A 19,191-nucleotide genomic window follows, 5' to 3' on the forward strand; every position below is an offset into this window, starting at 1 on the left:
AAGTTCAGCTTCATTCCCGTAATCTGCTAGAAGCTATTATTAAACAGTGATTCCTTCATAATAACTGTTCCTCTAATGGGAACAACACCGGGAGCAGAACGAGAACCGGATGCGAGGACTGAAATGTTATTACAGAGAGAGAGCCGCGGATCATCCAGTGACTGCACACGGAGAGCTCTCCGCCTGTTCCGTCAAGTACGTCTCTATCAGAGGCCTGTATTGTAAATTAATATCATTTTGTAGACTACAAAGCTATAACATAATGAGGTCTGCACCCTGAGGAACTGCATGGCGGATCTGCTGTTCAGTACAACCCTGCACAGTAGATTCAAGCTTCTGCTTCCCCTTTGCTTAAATATATAGGGGCATTAAACTGAATTTTTTACTTTTTTTTAGGTGATTTCGAGCCACCGTTGAGCATTCCATTATTTTGTAGTGATAGATAGGCGGTCTGAGGGGTTCACAGAGAGGGATCAGGGTTCCCTCTGAAGAACCGGACAAGGAGCACTATTCATTACAATCTATGGGAGGGATTCAGTTCAGTGTTAGGTGAGGTTACGGCTGGGCGAACCTTTGGGTATTAAGGTACCCTAAGACATCACTGATTTTACAGAGGTGCAAGACGCATCGTGCAAGGCTCTTATAAGACCTGGTGCTGAACTGAATTCCCCCCTATGGCTCATATTTCATATTAAAGGAGAGGCACACACCATTGATACTAATATATATATATATATCAATATGGAGTAATAATGGTGGGTCTGATACATTAAGGAACCTAAATGCCGATTTGTGCTGTAAAATCACTGCACATGTCCAGAACCGGCCGTGTTTGCGTGGGTTTCCTCCGGGTGCTCCCGTTTCCTCCCACCCTCCAAAACATACTAGTAGGTTATTTGGCTGCTATCAAACTGACCCTAGTATGTCTGTCTGTGTGTTTTAGGGAATTTAAACTGTAAGCTGCAATGGGGCAGGGACTGATGTGAATGAGTTCTCTGTACAGCGCTGCAGAATCAGTGGCGCTATATAAATAAATGGTGATGATGATGATATGCCAGAGAATACAGCAACATCCAATTCATCTTTTAGTGCACAGGACATTACTACAGCCTATGATTTCAGGGGCGGAACGGAGAAGGAAAGGGGCGTATGTACGTAACAATGTACAGTAAGGATGTGCCAAGCTCCAGCGCACCCAGCAGCATCCGATCCAAGCTACGGGCATCTCTCAGGTACGTGTTTCTCTGTCGTATAACTTGCACCAGCTACAGGGCGGGTGTAAGTGCTGATTACTAGTGATAACGGCTGTGTATACAGCTAGAACATGTGTTTGTAATCAGGAGCAACTGTAACAATGTATTTTATTCAAAGTAGACACTAATAACATCCTGATACATGTATATGAGAAAAAAAAATACTTTTTTTTTTGTAAACAATGTTGTGTAAAGCACACTGCGCAATAAGCGATCATAGTGTGTATAAAGTCTACATTGTTATTATTTTCTAGCGGTTTAAAGACCGGGCTCCGGTATTTCCAGCGCACATTACACGGGATGTTTCCATCAGTACATCTGACACAGAACTGTATGTACGTGTTTCCTGGTTATAAGTAAAGAAGTGTCAGCAGTTTACAATGGTAATCCGCACTGACTGGTAGTTTACAGTTGAGTCCCATTCATAGTGAAAGAAGATTTATTATATAGACATTTTCTGTTCTGTTTTGTTAAATGTGAGACTGATATAATATTTATATGAACATAAATCTGCGGTGAGATGCATTCTGCTAAAAGGTTCATTCTGGGATACCAGTAGGTGATTTCATTATCTACTGAGCAACGTACAAATTATCTTCCAAGAAACCACAGATACAAAGTGGTAAAATTCACCTTCTACCACAGAAGCAGGCATTCTGCTGCTCTCCGCCCGGCGAGGGACTACAGGTCCCAGCATGTCTAGCCAGGCTGCCGTCTCTCCAATGACGCAAGTCATTAAATATGTTTTATAGGTTTTGTTCCTATTTAAAGAACCGGAGGCTGCTCGTTCTTGTAATGATTGGAGTTGTCAGAGCTCAGACTTTTATCTTTTCACACTGAATTGATAAATGTCGGCTGAAATCTCCGGCTCACTAAGAGATATTCTCATCTTCAGAAAAGCATCACAGCACTTCAATGCAAATCATCTTATTATCAATGGGGGATAACATTTAAAAAGAACAAAATATGGGCTCCCCATTTAATATGCAAGAACCCAGCAGATTCCCTGTTCTTTGGGTTTATTGATGGAATATAGTGCGTGAGACGAGATCAATGAGAGCTCAGTAATGGGCGCTGGGAGGTTTTTGGCAGCTTCACACACTCCCAAATGTTTATGTATTACAAGTTGTGTAAACTCGGGAACTATAAATCAGCTACGTGACATAAGGGGCACAATCCCAGGAGGACACAGTAATATGTACTCACGTTCCCAGACGCTCCTCCACGTCGTAAAATTCAGCCACTTTCTGGGTGGTGTTGAGAACCACGTTCCTATATTCCGGCTCAGTGTCCTTGTCCTCTGCAAGACACAAACATTCACATGAAGATCAGACACTGATTTAGCTGGAACATGTAAACTGTGAAACAGGAACTAATATAAACAAGGACTGCTCGAAAAATATAATAGTAACGTTCTAAAACTCACCATCATCTGAGACTTCGACTTCATCTTTAGGTTCTACGGAAATGAGAATATGGATATTATGAAGTATTGTACAGGCTGAGAGAGATCCAGGAATCTCATCATACTCAACACAAAGGAGCACGGATACAGAGTAACACATAATATACACATACTAGAGGCCAAGCATGTATCTAGATGTATAAGTCAATGGAGAAATATATCGCTAGTAAACATGGTTAATTAGAAAGTACATTTTGCTGAAATAAATCCATTGGTTTTCAATATATCAATTGGATTGTCTAAAATGTCCCAAATTTTCAGGAGGGATCACATGCCAAATATTCCCTTTAACTATCACAGTTACTGGTGATACCTGCTGGCTGTTCAATTGTACGACCCAACCTTGCCAATAACCATTTACCCCCATAGTTACTTCCATACAGGCCGTGATCATTATTTCTGATCAGGGACTTTTATTTACACGGAATACTCTGCTACAGACCTTGATACATTATATTATGTACTACGATACTTCGACAAGTATTTTTTACCTTCAATCTTCTCTTTGTAGGCCGCGTGTTCGGACTCCTGGCTCGGCTCGCTGGTTCCATACACGCTGGTGGCTCGTACACGGAATTTGTACTCTCGGTCGTGTAGTAAATTCTCCACGTTATAGGAAGTACTTCTACATTGCGTCAGATCAGACCATATCTTGTCTACAGAGTCCCAGATCTCCACCATGTAGGACTCTACCACGCTGCCTCCGTCATAGGTTGGGCCATACCACGACAAGGTGAGGGCAGAACCCTTCATCTCCGAGGCACAGGGCTGTCCGGCCGGAGGGTCCGGTTTATCTACAAGAATCGGTTGGACTCAGGGTAACACATCTTCTAAAAATTAAATTTATGTATTGCACACCTTAAGAACTCATCTTACGTATTTCATGTAAAATATATATATATATGATATAGTATTAAGAGTTGTAAAGTTGTCTGAGAAAACTTTTTTGGTGCATGCGTTCTGATGGGACTTTCCATATGCATGTGTCTATCCTGCAGGGTGTTTCATCTTTAACCCAGATTCTAATGGAAACAGATGTTGAGATTCGCTTGTATTTTAATACAGGTGGACGTGTGTACAAGTTGCTTGTGTTTTTTTTAAACGTAATTAACCTCCACGCTGCATACGAAGATGGATCAGCCTTTAGTGTTACATTATAACGCAGAGCAATTTAGAGACGCTTCCTCTTTTGTATCAGGAGTGACTAATAGAAGGAGACATCTCTGAATAGCGTGTGACTATCAGATAATCATCTCCACCTTCCCGGCATTAGAGGGATTCCCGTATAGCAGATTCGTGGGAACCTCTCTCCCCAGCAATCACTGAGAGTAATGAGGGCGAGATGACAGATCAGCTATTTCTATACAAGGGAAACGTGTATGAGGCAGGAACAGAACATTATAACGTCCATTTTCATTCTAACGGGAACTGAATGTAGCAAGACAAACTTTTACCATTCAGAATCTCATACTGTCTGCAAAAATCAATCTGCAAAATATTGCAATGAACAGACACGACACAGTGTTATATTTTGCAGAGAATATCAAAATTGATTTTTTTGCTTTCTAAAGATCTGCAGTTCTTAAAATTTGCTCAAATCCTGCAAATAATTTCTTACACATGTAAAAGAAGACTGTTTAGGGTATATATAGTATTAGCAGTGGGACACCCCTTACAACATACTGAGGGGTAACGTGGGCATCCCAAGAGGCACCCAGAATTATGCCCAAAATTATCCAGTGTTAGAAAAGTCACATATGAAATGTTCAGAATGTTTCCCTGCGGATCCCAGCAGGGGGTCTATAAATTACACGGGTTAAACACGCCATATCTGTGTATTTCCACGCACATGTCAGTGTGCAGTAACATACGTGACATATTAACAATCCCTGGTCTTTTTCATCCAGTGAGGATTAACTCAGAGATCATTTTTCTCCAGCTCGCTGGGGGTCTGATTGGACTTTTTAGGATTGTATGGTAGATCTGACAGGGGGATCATATTACTGGGGGCAGGAACGTCATCAGTAAGTGTACTCCATCAAGAGACAAGTTCCTCTAGTGTGTGGTAGAGTCTGTTGGGGAGGGTTCACTACTTACTGCCACAAACTGTGATCACAGTAAACTCTACAACGTTCTTCTACTCCAGATGTTTAAAATGATCCATTTGTTCCTGAATAGAAGTCCCCATGAGTACTAGCATCAGCCGGTTATCTTACACAGCGCCACATTCACTGACCACAAAACTGAAATCCCACAAACGATCTTACGTGACGCCAAGGTCAGCGCCAGAGTTCTGTACTGTCCGACAGGGGTGGATGCGGGGTAGAAATAAAGTGGGAGGAAGGTGGACATAAAGTGGTATGAGAATAAGTATGAAGTGGGAGGAGGGTGCACATACAGTGGGGGGAGGGTGCACATATAGTGGGGGGGGAGGGTGCACATACAGTGGGGGGGGTGCACATATAGTGGGGGGGAGGGTGCACATACAGTGGGGGGAGGGTGCACATATAGTGGGGGGGGGTGCACATACAGTGGGGGGGGGTGCACATATAGTGGGGGGGGGGGGTGCACATACAGTGGGGGGGGTGCACATATAGTGGGGGGGAGGGTGCACATACAGTGGGGGGAGGGTGCACATACAGTGGGGGAGGGTGCACATACAGTGGGGGGGGTGCACATACAGTGGGGGGAGGGTGCACATATAGTGGGGGGGGTGCACATACAGTGGGGGGGGTGCACATATAGTGGGGGGGAGGGTGCACATACAGTGGGGGGAGGGTGCACATACAGTGGGGGGAGGGTGCACATATAGTGGGGGGGAGGGTGCACATACAGTGGGGGGGGGTGCACATACAGTGGGGGGGAGGGTGCACATACAGTGGGTGGAGGGTGCACATATAGTGGGGAGGAGGGTGCACATATAGTGAGAAGAGGGTGCACATATAGTGAGAAGAGGGTGCACATACAGTGGGGGGAGGGTGCACAAACAGTGGGGGGAGGGTGCACATACAGTGGGGGGAGAATGGGTATGAAGTAGTAGGAGAGCTGTGTATAAAGTATTAAGTGGGTGGATATAAATGGTAGGAAGGCTGTTTATAAAGTCTTAGGAGGCCGGATATAATGTTGTAGGAGGGTGGACATAAAGAGGTATGAGGGTGGGTATAGAGGGGTTGTTTGACTCTCTCCACCACAAGTTTTATCAGGTGCCCCCATACACCATAGAGCTGGATGCAGAGAGTTCTACAACCAGGAACTGAGTGTTCATGTTGTCATGTGATACATGACATGGGGAAATGTTTCTATATCATCCAGTGAGGACTAAAATCCTTCCCTGAATAAACCAAATGTTTATACCAGGAAAAGGGAAAACCTGCAGCTGCCTGTGTACATTATTGTACTGTAACAGAATATATATATTATCTTTGATGCCCCCATAACCAAGAGCTTGTTATATTACTTGTACGTGGTCTGTTTAGTTAACAATCCTATAAATGGCTTCTCCTCAATTTGTACTTATTTGTATCCTATTATTTCTATGCGCCACATTTCTGTTCTGATGAGAAGAGGGACATTTAGGATCACACGGCAGGGGGGACGCTGAGATTGTAAATACATTTTTGGGCTAAACCGCTGATAATCTCGTTAAGCGGAGTAAATTGGCCAAGCAGAGGAATTCATCCTGGCAGGAAAACATTTCCATTTTGGAGAGGAATTTGGCTGCTTGGCCGGATTCATACTCTGTACGGATGACTGTGCGATTTCTGCGATGTTCCCTGTTCAGTCTCAGTCAGAAACAATGTAAGCATCGCGCAGAGCTGGCAATCTATTTCCTCGAACTGTTTACATGTCTGTAGCCAGAAAACATCCACGGATCCAAGTAATAATGACATAAATAATCTGTCAGATGAAGTGCAAGAGTCCGTCCGTTTCCAAACCCACCCGCTCTGACCTCAGCCGCAAAATCCAAGGGATACAACGACTACATGTAAGTGCTTTATAGCAAATGTTTCCTAACTGCTAGTGTTCCCGCTGGAAACCTAGAATTGGGTCATTCTCTCCGGAGACTTTAGACTCTAATGATAATCTTATCATAAAATATCTCATAATAACAACTTTTCAAAATGAAAGATCTGCGGGAAGTTCAGGACGGTTTGGTTTCCTCCTGGCTGTCCCCCAATCCACTTTCCTGATGTACTTTATGTGTTTATATTTTTGCAGATTAAATTCCCCATATAACGTTAAGTGCACTCTATGCGGACAGCAGCTGGCATCGTATCGCAGGCTCTGTTATACTATTAGTATCCTGTTAGATTGCAGACTGCAGAGATGTGTACACAACATACTGAATGTATATCTCTATTGTGCAGCCACAACAGCTATTTCATGCGTGTCTGGAGCCAGTTTGGACGGAGTCCTCGGCACTGGCAACATCTCAATTTAAAATTCAGCAGTGGGAGAGAAAGCAAAACCATAAAAGGTCACAAGCGCACGGTGCATTAATGCAGACGGGTCTGGGGCTCTCACAAGACAAAACGCACTTCCCTCTACAGGGGGCCGCAGGGGAACCGGGGTCTGGGGAGGGGGCATTTCATGGAGCTGTTAACAGGTGGATTGTTAAGAACACAGATTGCACAATTTCTGCTGTTAATGGCTGACTGGTTCCATTTACTTTATTTCCATCAGACTCGAACCTCAAACCACCAGATTACAGCCCTCTGCGGAGGCAAACGTCATATTGTAAGATTCACCTAGACAAGGACCCTCTGCTCTTCCTGGTGAATCCCACCCTGAAATCACTGGAAGGTAAAATGACGTATTATGAAGTAGGCGCGAGCACTGGATGTTTGAGCGGCAGGGTGGCACAGTGGTTAGTAGTGCTCTCTCTCTCTCTCTCAGCACTGGGGTCATAAGTTTGATTCCAACCAGGGCCCAATCTGTGGGGCATATTCAATTCCGATCCGCGGGATCGCGCCGGAACGGCCGCGAACCTAATCCGCGGTACCGCAATAACGTGGATTTTCGTTCGCAGCCCACAGGGCTGCGTACGAAAATTTGCGTTATTGCGCTACCGTATTACCGGCAGTACTGCGCATTTTCCGCGGTAGAATCGGAATTGAATATGCCCCTGTGTGCAGTTTGCGTTTGCATGAGGTTTCTCTGGGTGACATGCAGGTGGGTTAATTGGCTTCGTACTATATGCACCCTGTGTGTGTTAGATAATATAAATTGTAAACTCCAATGGGGCAGGGACTGATGTGATTCCATATCATCCGTACAGCGCTGTGTAATATGGTCAGCGGTATATAAATAATAATAAATGATGGCCGAGCCTCTTGCCCTCGCCAGATACACCGTTCCCAGACTGTGACAAGGATCTACAGTCCCTCTTACTCATAAGGGCAGATTCAATTCGGCGCGAGGTGTCTCCGGAACGTCCATGGAGACACCTCGCGCTGATGTTGTGGCCGGGATCTCCTCTCATTTCTACACGCACCCCATAGAGGTGCCACATCGTCTGCAACTGAATCTCCCCCATAGTCTTACTGCCACCTTATAAATCTAATAGATTGCGGTTTCAGAACCAGCCGAGGCACAGGTCAAATTCCTCCTGTGCCTCCATTTGTGCATGTGCTCTTCGGTTAGATAGAAACTGCATGGGTTTGTGGATATAGATGACGTTGGGCAGAGTGCGGGCGTTCGTTGTAAGGGAGTTGGAGAGGGGGCATATTTAGGGCCACTCCTTCCTGTACAGAGGGACAATTAGCCATTTCCACTATGCAAAAGGACTTGTCCTTTGTCCAGGTCTCAGATAATGGGGGTCGGATCTTGTGTTATTCTTCTAATGGGAATAAGGGGTAAAGTATTCTGTAAAAATGTCACTGAAACACGTCTATTAATAGCGATATATGTTCTTAAATCCAGGGGCCACCCCGGACTGGCACAAAGTAGAGAACTATACACAAACTTTATTTATTTCATGGCAAACTCCAGCGTGATAGAGCAGAAGCTTTCTTTAGTCTCCCATAATAATTTGGCCACTGGGGGAGCTGTTCTGTTGGAGGCAATGGCTGATATTTTACTGCACCTACGCCTAGTGAGTAGGATGGCGATCACTTGGAGTGTGAGTGCAGACTCACACCAACATGGGGGCGGCTGTAAGTAGTGAAACTACAAAGCCAGAGGAGTAGAGGAGAGATATATTCCAGTCCTCTGTGTCGGACCAGTGTGTAATTATTTGTATCGGTGCAAACGCCATCCGGACGGGTGAGATCCAGGCTATTTATGTGGGATGGTGAATATTGTTCAATCCCATAAATATAACCATTAAAGAGCAACTCTGCTAAAACACTTCATATTAAAAACATAACGTAACAAATACACATATTGCCCAGATATTGTACTCTGAAACCTGCTCTCATACAGGGTAATTAAAAGTTCACACATTTCACTATAACCAAGATGTCTGCACTTAAAGACACAGTTTTGTCCCTGCTGGAATCCGTCTCTCTCCCAGTAGAGATATCTGCTCTGATTGTTCAGTATTTCGGGACACTTGGACCCACCAGCAGATTAAAAGAAACCAGCACCACGTTAGTTAATAAACATTGCTTCATACCAAAGCACTCTTGGCCCAGGCCACTGAGAATCGCATCCAAATTTTACAGAACATGTCACGGACTGAATTTGTCTCGGGTATCTCTGGAAATATGCAGCTTGCAAAATGACGGTAATTTACACAACTGGATGAAACATAAAACAAAGATATAAATAAAACGGTCCTTGGAAGACAATCCCATCGGAATTTGGCTGGAGGGAATTTTTGCAATTTAGGTATTTCGCTTATGACACTCAAATGTCAGTTTTTGAAAATATATATAAACAAAATAGGGTTTTATCCAAAAATTATGACCTGAAGGGTGAGAAGAGTTGAAATTGGTTCCCAGAATGTTTAGCACCAAAGTAGTAACAGTTCAGTTACTGTGTTCCCCTTCTTTCTAGCAGTACAATGGGGTCCAACCATGGGAGATCCTCTAGGATTCATACCCCCCTCCCCCCAGACTAATTACACAGTCTACAAATTATTTATGATAATTTGACCACTGGGCGTATTGTCCAATTGTAGAGTATAGACGATTATTACAACTCTGCGGAGATCATGTTAATGTTTGTAAATCAGCAGATTAATGAGGCCGTATATAATGATTACTTTTATTATTAATAACCTTTATTTACAGAGTGTTACATGAGGTCCGCAGCGCCGTACTGAGGTCAACCAACAGGACAGTACAGAGTATAACACTACAATACAGTAACAAATAAGACTACAGCTCAGCACAGCTACTAGGTACAAGGGGTATATCCAGTGGAAACCTGTGCCCATTAGTGAAGCTTTACAGGCAGGGGACAGTCTGATAGAACGAGGGAGATTGTTACAGTGTAATGATCTTTAAACACAGGTTCTATTTCTCTTTAAATCCTACTACAGGGCTTTTGTAAATGAAAAGATGAGCGACATATATATGTATTTCCTTTTCTCCTTTAACTCCTTTAATTCAATTAAACACAAGGCGCTGGGGAGTTCTACTCCTAAAACAAATGATGAAAAGGTGACAGCGATGCAGACGACGGGTTATAAATAACTAAAAAACAAACAAAGCTGATCCTGTCTCTGGCTCTCGGGGAATTCACCCTATATAATATTACCGCGGTCACCGGGGGTTCCTGACGGCGTTTACAAATGATCCAGGAGGAAAGTTGCTGCCAGAGCTGAAGACGTTTAAAGATCATTAAATCTCTCGGAGTGGGTGGACGGACATGGAAAAGACAAAAGCTCTGTGTGAATCCCCCCGGGGTGTCCCGGTGTTACCCCCTGTCCAGAGATAAAGGGTCTCTTACAAATCCGGGTGACTAATTTTCAGTGTAATTAGTTTCCAGCAGACGGTGTGCGAGTCTTCCTGCATGTTCACAAACTATTGGGGGATTGATGACCGCTGAGGGCAGGTGGGGAAATGTCTCTGCGGGTCACTCCTGTTATTATAGGGCAAAGCTGGGGGCTAATTGATGGACTCAGCTTCTGTACAGTGCATATTACCCACAATGCTTTAGGAGAAGGACACAACCAATGTCTGTCATTCCATGGACCACTAACTGCTGCTAGCCCCCAAGATAAGTATCAGCAATCTTCTGATGGATCTCTCAGGGCGAGGGGTGGATGGAAGACTGTGACTTGGCTTAGGTTTAGGCCTCATGATTTGGAGAAAAGTTAGGTATAATTTGGGGTTACGTTTAGATTGTAAGCTTCTGGGCAGGATCCTCTTACCCCACTGTCTGTTTGCTGTGTCTGTTCCCAACCGTAAAACGCTGCGGAGTCTGCTGCCATTGTATAAATAAATGTTAATACTAATAATAACAGAAAGGTCAAGCAGTTCATAAAAGTTTATTTGAAAGTGGGGACTCAACTATTTATAAGGCTACATATACTCCAGCTGCCCGCTGACCTGCGCTGCGTTACCTATAAACAGCGAGCAATCTACAGATACTGAGGCCGGTATTACATGTAGCCACATTGTCCTGCGTTTATAGAAAAAACAGGAAACATTTTAAGGCAAGTAGCACATTTATATGTGCCGATAATTCTGTGTTATAGAGGCTGTGACAATCTGTAAGACGGAGAAACGGAACTGAGAAAACAGACTATAATGCAACGTATGGAGCCACCAAACTAATTATATATATATATATATATTTCCAAACCTTGATGGAACTTGACGCTATTTCACATTGTATGAACATGCGAGATCTGTTTCTCGGTTATTGACCATTTCAGGCTGGGGTGAGGCTGCTCTGTCCTTCGTTGGGATTACTGCCAGGAAGTCCGCAGCTCGCAGGAAAACATCTCCCCCCATGATCACAACTTTCTATATACCTGAAATATCTGCAGTTCTGTTGAGCTACATACGTCTGTAAATGCTATTAGTATCTCTTGTATTGTAGTGTTAGTGGTCAGTACTCGTACTCCAGCGGATATCTACAGTATTATACACTGTATACAGCACAGATAAAATGATCCCAACTTGCAGCTATTTATGTATTTATTTCACACTTACCAAACACAGTCAGGTTGACCTGCGCTTGCTTGGAGCCATGTTTGTTCTCCACCACGAACGTGTAGCAGCCGCAGTGCTCCTGCCGCGCCGATGAGATGGTCAGTTTGCTGGTGTCCTCAGTGCTCTCCACCGTGATGAATTCACTCACTTTGATCTGTCAGTAGAAAGAGAAAAATAGTCAGATACCCTCCGACATCACCCTATCCGCCCGGATACGCCTATGAGACACCCTAGACCAGGCTTGGCTAACCTGTGGCACTCCAGGCGTTGTGAAACTACAAGCCCCAGCATGCTTTGGCAATATAAAGCAGCTTATTGCTGGAAGGGTATGCTGGGACTTGTAGTTTCACAACACCTGGAGTGCCACACGTTAGCCAAGCCTGCACTAGAGGCTACAAGGCACAGTAACGCAACCCCCTCCCACGCCTGCCATTAAGGAAACAGAAGAGAATTATGAGTGTAGTTAGCAATAATGTAGGGACTGGCATTCAAAGCACAATTATTCTAAAAATGAAATATGTATTTGTTTTGGATCAGACAATTTATCAGCCTCGTCTCAGCCCTCCGCTCTCCCATCTGCTTACGTAAGAAGGAACGGGGGCGCATCGCCTGAGGTGAGGGGGGGGGGGGGGGGGAGGGCGCACACAGAATTAGATCCCACCCATGAAATTACCTCCTTCCTAAATTTCATCCACATGCAGGTGATGGGTTGTGTCCCAGACACTTTACAGAGAAGCACAACGGTCTCCCCAGCTCGCACCTTCATGTCTTCTGGGAATTGGAGGATGTGGGGTGAAGATGCTGGAGGAGGAGAGAATAAAAGGTTTAGACAAAACCATTTTATGCCGTTATCTTGTGTCTGCTGTAGTCAGGGCCATGAATTCAGTGTACAGAGTAGAGGTCATTAATATGAGGCGCTGGTCTACCAAAGCGTCTACCCTGGATTACTGTGTATTGTGTCATAGACAACATCAGGTGGCCTGGCCTCTGTACAAAGTGCATACAGACAATTGGATATAGCAGGTGAGCACAATAGGACAAAACATATATTATATATATATAAAATTCTTTGTGGTCTCAGTGTGATTTGTTTTTCAAATCTACTTTCTGCAAAAACAACAAAATGACATAATCATCATCATCATTTATTTATATGGACATAAGATTTAGAGAGTGACTGAAGCTGGTCGTACACTGGTCGCTCGGCCGGGTTCCTGGTCATACATGTATTGTAGCAGAGCTACAATAGTGCGGACAGAAGATGACCACATACACTGTTGGATGCGGTCATTGTCCTGCTTGACATCCGATGGCTCCCTGAGGTACAGATTGGGATCAGTGACCTTTTTGTTCCCATACATGCGATTCACCTTCAGAGTAACAGAATAAATACAGTATCGAGGGCCCAGACAATGTACCATGTCTAAGGGCCAATTGTTAATCCAACTCAAACTTCCAGGTAAAGCAACCGCCGTAGGTCACACATATTGTAATGATCATTGCTCTGTGAGAGTATAAGGATAAAACATAATATAATTAGATAAAATACTGTATCGGTGAGTGCAGTGATTATACGCAGCCTGTAGAAAGCGTTCCGCAGGATTGCTGGCTGATACACAGGTATTACAATGACAGAAGGGTAAAAGGTTTTGCTGATGGAGGGACAAGATAGGTGAGCTCGACGTACGCTCAATATGGAGGAGGAACTGTCAATCATTCTACCTGCTTTAGGGGGGGTCTTCGGAGCTGGTTTCTTCTTAATGGTGGCTCCATCTGGAAGGAAAGTGCAAGGACTTATTACGAGGCTGACGGACATCCCAGGGGAAGGGAAAGAGGTTTCTGTATTCTGCAGAGAAGCCAGGCAATGTTATGCTGCCCCCAGGCCGGGCGCACAGTGGATGCTGGAACTATGCAATGTAGGGTTCATGGTCCTGAGCAGCAGATACGATGTTACATGAGTTCATTAGACAAGATGAGGTTTGAAATTAGTAGCGATGAAGAATAGCAGCTGAGGTCAGGATTCCATTACACATCGCTATGACGCTGTAATGAGCATTGACGCTGCAGCCGTAACATCACAAGCAGAGATGAAGCGGATTAGTCTGTGATGTAATCACTGGTTATGAGTGTGACATCACACATGCAGTCACACTATGCCGTTCTTCACTAGACATCGTCACTTTAAGATAAATCACTTTGACATAAGCGAGAGATGAAAGCAAGACTGAAAGTTACATTTTAACTGGGTACCATACAGCTAAAGTAATAGCACCTGCTCCGTTCTCACCCTTACTAAACACCTTTATACATTTACATAAATGGAAAATGTTTTGCAGGAGGATGAAAAAAAATGACAAAGTTAATATTCTATTAATTCTGCACCAAAAATCACAATTCCTCCATGACTATGAAATCATAAAGCAGCCTAGACAGCATGTCGGATTAATCTGCAGTATTTACCTTTTCTAGTTTACTTTTAAGTAGTACAAGATCGGAAGAAAAAAATTAAAGCTGTAAATCAGGCGACTTTATTGACGGGTGCTCATAAACATTTGGCGTAGCCGGCATGAAAGCGACCCCGAGAGGTCACAATGATTTGTATGTCAGTATACTCTACTTAGTACATGGAGTTAAATAACTTTGAACGCTCTAATAAACACAATCCATTTAGTCTGCTCAAAGATGAGGATTATCTTCCTATAAAAGGTCAGACTCCCATTCAATGTAATACTTCAGCTTCCCGGCAACTCCTAGCAATGCTCTGAGAGGTGGGTCCTTGACATGTTCCCATTGAGATATTTAGGGATGAGATTCCGTCTTTTCCAGGACAAGCTGCCATATTTAGAAAATCACACGAAATGTCAGAGAGGAATATTAAGTGGCTTCAAGATGTCAAAATACATTTGACGGAATAAGATTTGTAATGCTCAATGTGGAGTTTTAAATAAAAAACGCTGATTAATCATCATGTGTTCAGGTTATTTATCTCTATCTGACGGATGAAGATACACAGGGACTGCGGCAGCCCAGGAAAAAGAATAATATTCATATTTCACATTGAAGTAACAACCACAAGAATACGGTGCCTGCTTCTGGCAAACTCTTCACCTAAACTGCTTCTCTAAGGTCGTAAAGTTTAGAGCTCTAAATGATGAATTAATATGTGTCCTCTTAGAGAAGTGGCTTTTTTATTCCAAAATATTCCTACTGAGATTATGAGAAGTTATAACGAGTGGAGAAAACAGCAAAACTACAGAACTAGAAACCATCAATGGACAAGAAATACAACTTAAGAAACCTAATATAAAACAGCCAACATGGGTTACAATACAGAGGTAAAAGTGACTTCTGTATCCATGAGATCTATAATTCGCTGGCTGAGGGTGAACATTGCCTCATACTGGTCCCGAATTCAGATATCTTGTTCAGGAACGGACGCTGGTAACAGCTTAGAAATGTCTCCAAATATATTACCGAGATATTTTTGAACAACACTTTATAACTTTTTCTATTATTGGCTGTGTTTAACCCTTAAAACTGGCAGTTCCTGTGGAACAGTTTTAATTAAATTCCTTGGAGGTTGTGACTGTGACTCTGTGTCTGTGCCCTGCGTGATCTCTCTGGGACCAACATTAAGCAACTATTTAAAGGGACCATAACCTCAAACTTGTAGTTGCATTGTAAGCAGGAAACTTTCTGCTTTCATGCCCTACATTCTGGTAAATACAATACTGTGGGAGACTGCAAGTTTCTGTACAGACAGTGGGCAGTTGTCACTGGTCCTCTGTGGTCCCATCTGCACCGTCCACATCAGCAAACGTAGGGGGACGATACACAGTATTTATGGAATGACAGAAAATGATGAGCTCCGCAGTTGTTCAGTATTGTCTGCACCGCGGATAGTTCTTGGCTCTCAGCTTGGAAAACAGATTTGTTTTGTTATGAAAGTACCCGATGAGAGAGGAGAAATAACAGAGATTAAGGATATGTACAAGTGTTCTATCCACAAAGTTCCACAGATTTTATTAATTGGGAAATAACATTAATACGGATCACAATGCCAGTCTGACTGCCATACAATGTCATTATGTCTGGGTCAGTAAACAGACACAATATAAAACATTGGACATTTGTGTAACTCAGGTGAGTTTTCTATATAAACTCGGAGTTGTGCGGCGATTGGAGAGGTTCCATCCAGCCTTATACTGGTAAACCTGTGACCAGCACACAGACTACATCCTTCTGAGTTACTACAAGTACAATCTACAAACCTCACAGGTTTAAACGCACTGATCTTATTAACCTCTAGACGAGAATCCCTATTTTTGTACTTCATGTCTCAGTTTGGAAGATGAAAGTAATTTACAATCAGGGAGCACTTTGTGTTCTTGGGCATTAAATGGTTTCCTGATGCCACGAACAGGGTCCAGAGAGAACCCATTTTAGCAGCAGAAAAGTCAAGTGCTGAAACCTCGGAGTATTTGCTCTGCTCAGGATCTGGGATGACATTAAATATACAAAGTGTCACCAGAAGAATAATACCGCCTGTGGAACGCGCTTTACGTGGCGAGAGCAGAACCCTTTCCAGTAGCTGCGACAAGATGAATTCTTCCTTGGTTTAAGGTACTCTCCACGCGTAATTCACAGCGCTGTTTATACAAGCACAAGTTTCCATTGTGCCGGAGATAAAACACGAGTCTTCAAAGTAAAAATAGAAAACGCTCCACAATCATTTGTGGTCTAATAGCAGCTCTTAGTCAGGTATGTCAGACCGCGGAAAAAGTTATAGGGAGATCATGTAGAGCGATGTTATTACATTATACTTCATGTATAGATAACAAGTCAGAATCAGTCATCTCCTATAGTTCTCTATTATTATATAACGCATTACTGTGGTTTAGTAATGCAATAACTTCCCTGTATCACAATGTAATAGAATCAAAATATGTATATTAAATACTTGACTGTGGCCAGGAAATAGGGGCTATTACCTTCCCGTGAGTACACAGAGCTGACAACTCAATGTCACTGGAAAACTGTTGAATTACTGAAACATTTCCAGTCGGTAGATCTGAGAGACTTTTGTGATGCTGCAGAGATCTCCATAATAATTATTTTGATTTGTGGTCTAAATATAAACTCCTAGGTGTAAATGTATCAAGCTGAGAGTTTCCGGTGGGATTGAAAAGTGGAGATGTTCCCTATAGCAACCAATTCTAGCTGTCATTTAGTAGAATGCACTAAACAAAATGTCGAGGATCTGATTGGTTGCTATAGGCAACATCACTTTTCAAATTCGCCGGAAACTTACATTTACCCCCTAGAAATAATAGTTGTATAAATGGTGGGTAATTATGTAATTTCTTCTAACCATAAATGTCTGGTTTATATCCAAATGTCTGGCAAATATCCAGCAATGTCTTGGACATTGCTGGATATTTGCTCTGTGATTGTCTCAATCAAGATTCTTGTTGTTTTCTGTATATGTCATTCATACGTTATTATGCAATAACATTTAGAGTTAAAAAAAAATGTCTGGTTTAATTACAGCAGTATTTATGTGTATTACTGTTTGAGCTCCCTCTGAGCACTCAGCGTGTTGGCACAGTGGTTAGTATGGGTCCCTCTCAGCGTGGTGGCACAGTGGGTAATATGGGTCCCTTTCAGCGTGGTGGTGCAGTGGTTCGTATGGGTCCCTCTGAGCGCTCAGCGTGGTGGCACAGTGGTTAGTATAGGTCCCTCACAAGTGTGGTGGCGCAGTGGTTATTATGGGTCCCTTTCAGCGTGGTGACAGTGGTTGGTATGGGTCTCTTTCAACGTGGTGACAGTGGTTAGTATGGGTCCCTCTGAGCACTCAGTGTGGTGGCACAGTGGTTAGTATGGGTCCCTCTCAGCGTGGTGGCACAGTGGGTAATATGGGTCCCTCAGTGCTCAGCGTGGTGGCACAGTGGTTAGTATGGGTGCCTTTCAGCGTGGTGACAGTGGTTAGTATGGGTCCCTCTGAGCACTCCGCGTGGTGGCACAGTGATTAGTATGGGTCCCTCTCAGCGTGGTGGCACAGTGGGTAATATGGGTCCCTCAGTGCTCAGCATGGTGGCACATTGGTTAGTATGGGTCCCTTTCAGCGTGGTGGTGCAGTGGTTCGTATGGGTCCCTCTGAGCGCTCAGCGTGGTGGCACAGTGGTTAGTATAGGTCCCTCACAAGTGTGGTGGCGCAGTGGTTATTATGGGTCTCTTTCAGTGTGGTGACAGTGGTTAGTATGGGTCCCTTTCAACGTGGTGACAGTGGTTAGTATGGGTCCCTCTGAGCACTCAGCGTGGTGGCACAGTGGTTAGTATGGGTCCCTCTCAGCGTGGTGGCACAGTGGGTAATATGGGTCCCTCAGTGCTCAGCGTGGTGGCACAGTGGTTATTATGGGTCTCTTTCAGCGTGGTGACAGTGGTTAGTATGGGTCCCTTTCAACGTGGTGACAGTGGTTAGTATGGGTCTCTCTGAGCACTCAGCGTGGTGGCACAGTGGTTAGTATGGGTCCCTCTCAGCGTGGTGGCACAGAGGGTAATATGGGTCCCTCAGTGCTCAGCGTGGTGGCACAGTGGTTAGTATGGGTCCCTTTCAGCGTGGTGACAGTGGTTAGTATGGGTCTCTCTGAGCACTCAGCGTGGTGGCACAGTGGTTAGTATGGGTCCCTCTCAGTGTGGTGGCACAGTGGGTAATATGGGTCCCTTTCAGCGTGGTGGTGCAGTGGTTCGTATGGGTCCCTCTGAGCGCTCAGCGTGGTGGCACAGTGGTTAGTATAGGTCCCTCACAAGTGTGGTGGCGCAGTGGTTATTATGGGTCCCTTTCAGCGTGGTGACAGTGGTTGGTATGGGTCTCTTTCAACGTGGTGACAGTGGTTAGTATGGGTCCCTCTGAGCACTCAGTGTGGTGGCACAGTGGTTAGTATGGGTCCCTCTCAGCGTGGTGGCACAGTGGGTAATATGGGTCCCTTTCAGCGTGGTGACAGTGGTTGGTATGGGTCTCTTTCAACGTGGTGACAGTGGTTAGTATGGGTCCCTCAGTGCTCAGCGTGGTGGCACAGTGGTTAGTATGGGTGCCTTTCAGCGTGGTGACAGTGGTTAGTATGGGTCCCTCTGAGCACTCAGCGTGGTGGCACAGTGGTTAGTATGGGTCCCTCTCAGCATGGTGGCACAGTGGGTAATATGGGTCCCTCAGTGCTCAGCGTGGTGGCACAGTGGTTAGTATAGGTCCCTCACAAGTGTGGTGGCGCAGTGGTTATTATGGGTCTCTTTCAGTGTGGTGACACAGTGGTTAGTATGGGTCCCTTTCAGCGTGGTAACAGTGGTTAGTATGGGTCCCTCTGAGCAC

General features: G+C 44.2%; 1 protein-coding gene and 1 long non-coding RNA gene across 4 annotated transcripts in view; one reads left to right on the forward strand and one right to left on the reverse strand.

Moving 5' to 3' along the window:
• Positions 1-19,191, reverse strand: part of MYLK (myosin light chain kinase) — a 148,981-nt gene that overhangs the window by 11,454 nt on the left and 118,336 nt on the right. For 2 of the 3 annotated variants that reach the window (XM_075181180.1, XM_075181181.1), the window contains exons 19-24: positions 13,548-13,598; positions 12,499-12,626; positions 11,826-11,979; positions 3,210-3,512; positions 2,680-2,712; positions 2,460-2,553 (exon numbers count right to left, since the gene is read on the reverse strand). In XM_075181180.1, the coding sequence (XP_075037281.1) occupies positions 2,460-2,553; positions 2,680-2,712; positions 3,210-3,512; positions 11,826-11,979; positions 12,499-12,626; positions 13,548-13,598 (763 nt within the window). The remainder of the gene's footprint in view (positions 1-2,459; positions 2,554-2,679; positions 2,713-3,209; positions 3,513-11,825; positions 11,980-12,498; positions 12,627-13,547; positions 13,599-19,191) is intronic. The other variant, XM_075181182.1, reaches the window with a different exon arrangement.
• Positions 6,511-19,191, forward strand: part of LOC142098379 (uncharacterized) — a 46,816-nt gene continuing 34,135 nt past the window's right edge. The window contains exons 1-2 of the long non-coding RNA XR_012678333.1: positions 6,511-6,703; positions 7,402-7,521. This is a non-coding gene — a long non-coding RNA (uncharacterized LOC142098379). The remainder of the gene's footprint in view (positions 6,704-7,401; positions 7,522-19,191) is intronic.

Source organism: Mixophyes fleayi, chromosome 7 (genome assembly GCF_038048845.1).
Source record: "Mixophyes fleayi isolate aMixFle1 chromosome 7, aMixFle1.hap1, whole genome shotgun sequence".
Classification (NCBI taxonomy): domain Eukaryota; kingdom Metazoa; phylum Chordata; class Amphibia; order Anura; family Limnodynastidae; genus Mixophyes; species Mixophyes fleayi.